Source organism: Poecilia latipinna, unplaced genomic scaffold (genome assembly GCF_001443285.1).
Source record: "Poecilia latipinna isolate Pla-1442-1.1 unplaced genomic scaffold, P_latipinna-1.0 Scaffold1279, whole genome shotgun sequence".
NCBI classification, from domain to species: Eukaryota; Metazoa; Chordata; class Actinopteri; order Cyprinodontiformes; family Poeciliidae; genus Poecilia; species Poecilia latipinna.
This window is the reverse complement of record NW_015113895.1, coordinates 74,620-78,944: the sequence shown is the minus strand read 5'-3', so window position 1 is coordinate 78,944 and position 4,325 is coordinate 74,620. Positions and strand designations below refer to the sequence as shown.

The window sequence follows — 4,325 nt, the reverse complement described above, 5'->3', positions numbered from 1 at the left end:
TGGGATTCCAATTTCACAAAAACAGAGTAGCTTGGCAGTGATGCCAATTGGAGGCTTATTCATCTCTGACCTTCAGTTCACTTTTCCTAGTGATATGACATCTTTTTTTACCGCAGGGAGTTATTATTACTGCTTATAACTTCAAAGAACCTCACTCTAAAGTATCTAAAGTAATCCTTTAAGGTACGGCTAATTTAGGCTGTGTGGTCATACAACATTAAGAAAATATCTTTATGGAGCAGAACTGGATATGGTTCTGGACTCAGCTTGATGAGATGCATGGTTGAAGTCCACAATACTGTCAGTGGTTTTCCTTTCTCTGTTAACAAAACTGATCAGTGTCATTTATCAGCAGCATACTTTGGTTGTACACACACACACGCACTCACACACAGACTGAGGCGATGCATGAGTAATGACATCCCTGCGCTGCAGAATGATTAAAATTTTGTACAGACTTCAATAATTGGGCTGATGGAGCCCTTTCAGTGCTTCAAGTCCAAATCAATAATACTTCTAATAGAGTTACACTAACATGATCTGAACTGTAATTCTGTCATAAGAAGGATGCAATGTTTTATTCTGATCAAGTCATTTTCAAGGAAAAAGTTTCTTAAAAATGCAGTTGGGAGATCTAGAGAATTAACTGCAGATTTTCTGATGCATGGATCATTATATTTTTCCTTGATGATTTCCAACCACTGGCATCTTAAATAAAACACTTTTGAAGCTCAAAATGAACACACTGGTACTGGATATTATGTTAACATTGAGATGGAGGTGCAGCTTAACCTTGTGAAGTGGGTGCTTCCTTATAAATTAAAAAGTCAACAGCGCAATTTACAAAATCTCACTGTCAAAGGATGGAACCAATAAAGACAAATATCCAGTTGGTAAATCTTTATAAAATATGCCATTATTAAATGCATCCTTGGATTCTTCAAGCAAATATTACCACTGAAATTTATGTTCCTATTCTAAAGCTTCCCAAATGGTTTCAAAAACAATCAGAGAAAATAAATAAAAACTAAAATGAAAAAAGAAATAAAAAAATTGATTTTACAAAAACTCCTCATGGGCTAACTGTATTTTGAAATTGTTGAAGTGCATCCAGTCAGAATAAGATTACAGCTTACAGTCAGTAACAAACTGAACCGAGTTGTTGCACCATACATCTACCTGTGCTTTTTAATACTGGACCCATACAGGAATATTTGAGAAACAAATGTGCTCACCACAAAGAAACCCTTTAGGCTGGGAGGTGGCTGCCAGTGAATGAAATGATATGTGATGAGCAGAGAACAACATTACTGGATGCTCACTGATGCTTTCAAACAGGTGAATGCATTCAGACGGATTTATGTTAAAATAAACTGTGTTTGATTTGAGCAACTGAAATTGTCTGTCATGCAAATTCTGCTAATCCAGTGAAATAATTCCCAATTCCCAATTAGATGCTCATTTCACTGATTGACATGCATTGCTGCTTGAATAATTGGACAACGGATTAAATCCCACACTGATATTTTTGGAGGATGCATCATTTTGTTTGAGGTGGTGTCAGCTCTTTATCAATTATCTGATATTAAATATAATGCTACATGCAAGGATTCAAACTGATGTCGCTCTATGTAGTTAAATATATGGGGTGAAAGAAATGGTTACAAGAGTGTAAAGGATTATTTTATTAGGTCACTCCAGAAACAGGGCGGGGCCTGCTCTGGGAGGCAGTCACTGATTGGACACCTCGGGTGACATCCATGATGAAAGACAGCATGCTTGACTGAAATATGCAGAACACTTGACCACAACTCCACTGAAAATTGGCTGTAGTCTTTGCCAAATGGACCATATTGTCAAAATGGACGAAGAGCTTTCTGTAATGTTTCTGTATATTTGGAACAAAATGCATCAAGTTAAAGTGGTTTCTTTTCCTACATGCTGTAGAAGAGCAGCTGATGTCTCGCCTTTAAGCAGCTCTGACACTAAAGAAGTCATTATATCAAGATGAATAAAAGTTCAAACACAAACACAGCTTCCTAACTTTTATAAATTTCTTTCAAAAATTGTTTATCTTCAGAGTTAAAAATGTAATTTGGTTGAGGAATTATACTGTAAGGTCTACAAATACACTAGTTATGTGGGTTATAATTGCTTATTATTTATGGTTAGAGGTTCAAAGCATCTTATTGGTATATGTTGTATATGTTGGCATGCCAGTGTTTTTCCCCCCTTGTTTTATGTGGTCCATTGTCCACATAAAACAATTTTTTTAACTGATGATACAAGGACACTTTGAGGCAGTGGAATCAATACAAAGCAGCAGTGTCATGTTAGCAGTCAAGTGTTCTGTATGTCTCCTGACCAGCAGACCAACGGAAACTGGTTAAACTGTATGGATCAAAGCCAAAACCTACAATATCAACTATTAAAAGAAGAGAAAGGTCAGTGGTCAGGTTACAGGTTGGATCAGAAAGAGGATGCTCTATACTGGCACGATGGGACAGCTTTGGCTGAGCTCAGCCCAGATCGCTGTCCATCGGCGTTCGGGATTAGCCCTGAAATGGGATGGCTGTGTGACAATTGATTGATCGGTAGATGGATTGTTGGAGAGCGGATTCCAGGCATGCTGGGAGCCCAGAACGGTGGCTCTTACCACGATGGATATCCGGACTCGTTTGGATGGCCTCCTTTGCTCAGGAGACACTGGGGTCTCCATATTGTTGTTTTTCTTCCATGGTGACCAGAGACAAGCACACAAAGTTAACAACCTGAACGTCACCTTGACTTTGTAAATACATTAATATCTTTTTAAAAGCCTCTGGAAAACACCGACATTACAAAACGTCAATGTAGTAAAACAATCCATTTGCAGGATAAAATAAAGTGCGGCAGGACACAAGGCTGAGACAAAGTGAAAGATTTTAAATGGAAGCCACCTAAGATTGTGTGTGAGTGTTTTCTGAATATGCATGTGTGAGAGAGTGGGAGGTACTGTACTGTAAAGCGTGAAGGACTGTTTGTGAGAGATAGGATAGGACTGTGTGGGTGCACTGAATGTGTGAACGGCAGAATGTGAGTCACCGTGTGTGTGTGTGTATGTGTGTGTGTTGTGTCTGTGCTCCTGTTGATTGGCTGCATTCAAGGACATGGTTCTCTCACCTCCAGACCTTCTACATCTGGACTGGAGCAGAACAGGCTCTTCAACGCTATGCCAGAATGGTCCTGTGGGCCTGCAAAGGGAAAATAGAAACATTTACAATCATTGCTTGACATTGTTTGATCAGTAAATAAATATTCAAACCGATGATATTCTCCTTACTAGTCATGATTTAATTGTTTTGACAGTAGTTGCACTAAATCTCTCCAAAGCTTTCTTCCTCAGCCGCCTCTTCCTAGCTGTGACCTAAAATGACCTAAAGATGCTCTCAAACAAACGGAGACATAATGTCTCCAGCTGGTCCATGTCAGTCAAAGCCCGTCTCCCATTGTGACATGTTTGAAGCACCATTCCTAGAATCTCTTTATTCAGAGTCTCCTAGACTGCTGAGCTTCTCACTCTCCATTAAAGAAAAGCTGAAATACTTCAACATCAGATTTGGCTCAGCTTTTGCCTGATGAAGGTATAAAAATCATGAGTGATATACACCTTTGGGTTCACAACACTACTAGGGTGAACAATAAACATACTTGCTTCTTTGTGTTTACAAAGTGAGAGATTTATCACCAATAGGAAGAAGGATCAGAAGCCAACTTCAGCAATCAGTAATTACAAACTTTTTTAGGCTTCTTAGAGAGTGTTAGCATGTTTCATGAGAGGTCTTTAAATTACCTTTTGACCCAAAGAACCAACTGACTATTGTACCAGAGAGTTCAACCCAATTTGCCAGTCGCCTTCATAATAAAGTCAACAGAACCAGTACTGTGGTTCTTCCAGGCTATATTTATGTCACTGAACACTTTGACTAGGACAGTCTCAGTACTGCGGTCAGCAGAGAAACCAAACTGAAAGACAAACGGGTTTGTCATTGTTAAACTATTTAAGAGTTTGAAACACAGCTTTTTTAATAATTTTGCTAATGACTGGAAGGTTGAAAATTGACCTGTGAAACTGCAGTAAGGATTTTTCCAGATTGTTATTTTTTATCAGTGGTTTGATAACTGCCATGTAAAGCCTGGAGGAAAACATCTGATGAGAGGAATGAGTTTACAGTCACAGTCACAGTCACAGTAGGGCTTGTCAACCTACCAACTAAGGCACAAGGATTGTTGATGTTTTTTTTGCTTTATTTAACCAGGTAAACCCCATTGAGATCTAGATCTCA

General features: G+C 38.7%; 1 protein-coding gene across 1 annotated transcript in view; it reads right to left on the bottom strand.

Annotated features, from left to right (window-relative positions):
• clcn2b (chloride channel, voltage-sensitive 2b) overlaps positions 1-4,325 on the bottom strand; it is a gene marked incomplete at its 5' end in the record, with an annotated part of 109,845 nt that overhangs the window by 31,350 nt on the left and 74,170 nt on the right. Inside the window, 3 exons of the mRNA XM_015054803.1 lie at positions 1,236-1,267; positions 2,656-2,731; positions 3,163-3,233. Of these exons, the coding sequence (XP_014910289.1) occupies positions 1,236-1,267; positions 2,656-2,731; positions 3,163-3,233 (179 nt within the window). The remainder of the gene's footprint in view (positions 1-1,235; positions 1,268-2,655; positions 2,732-3,162; positions 3,234-4,325) is intronic.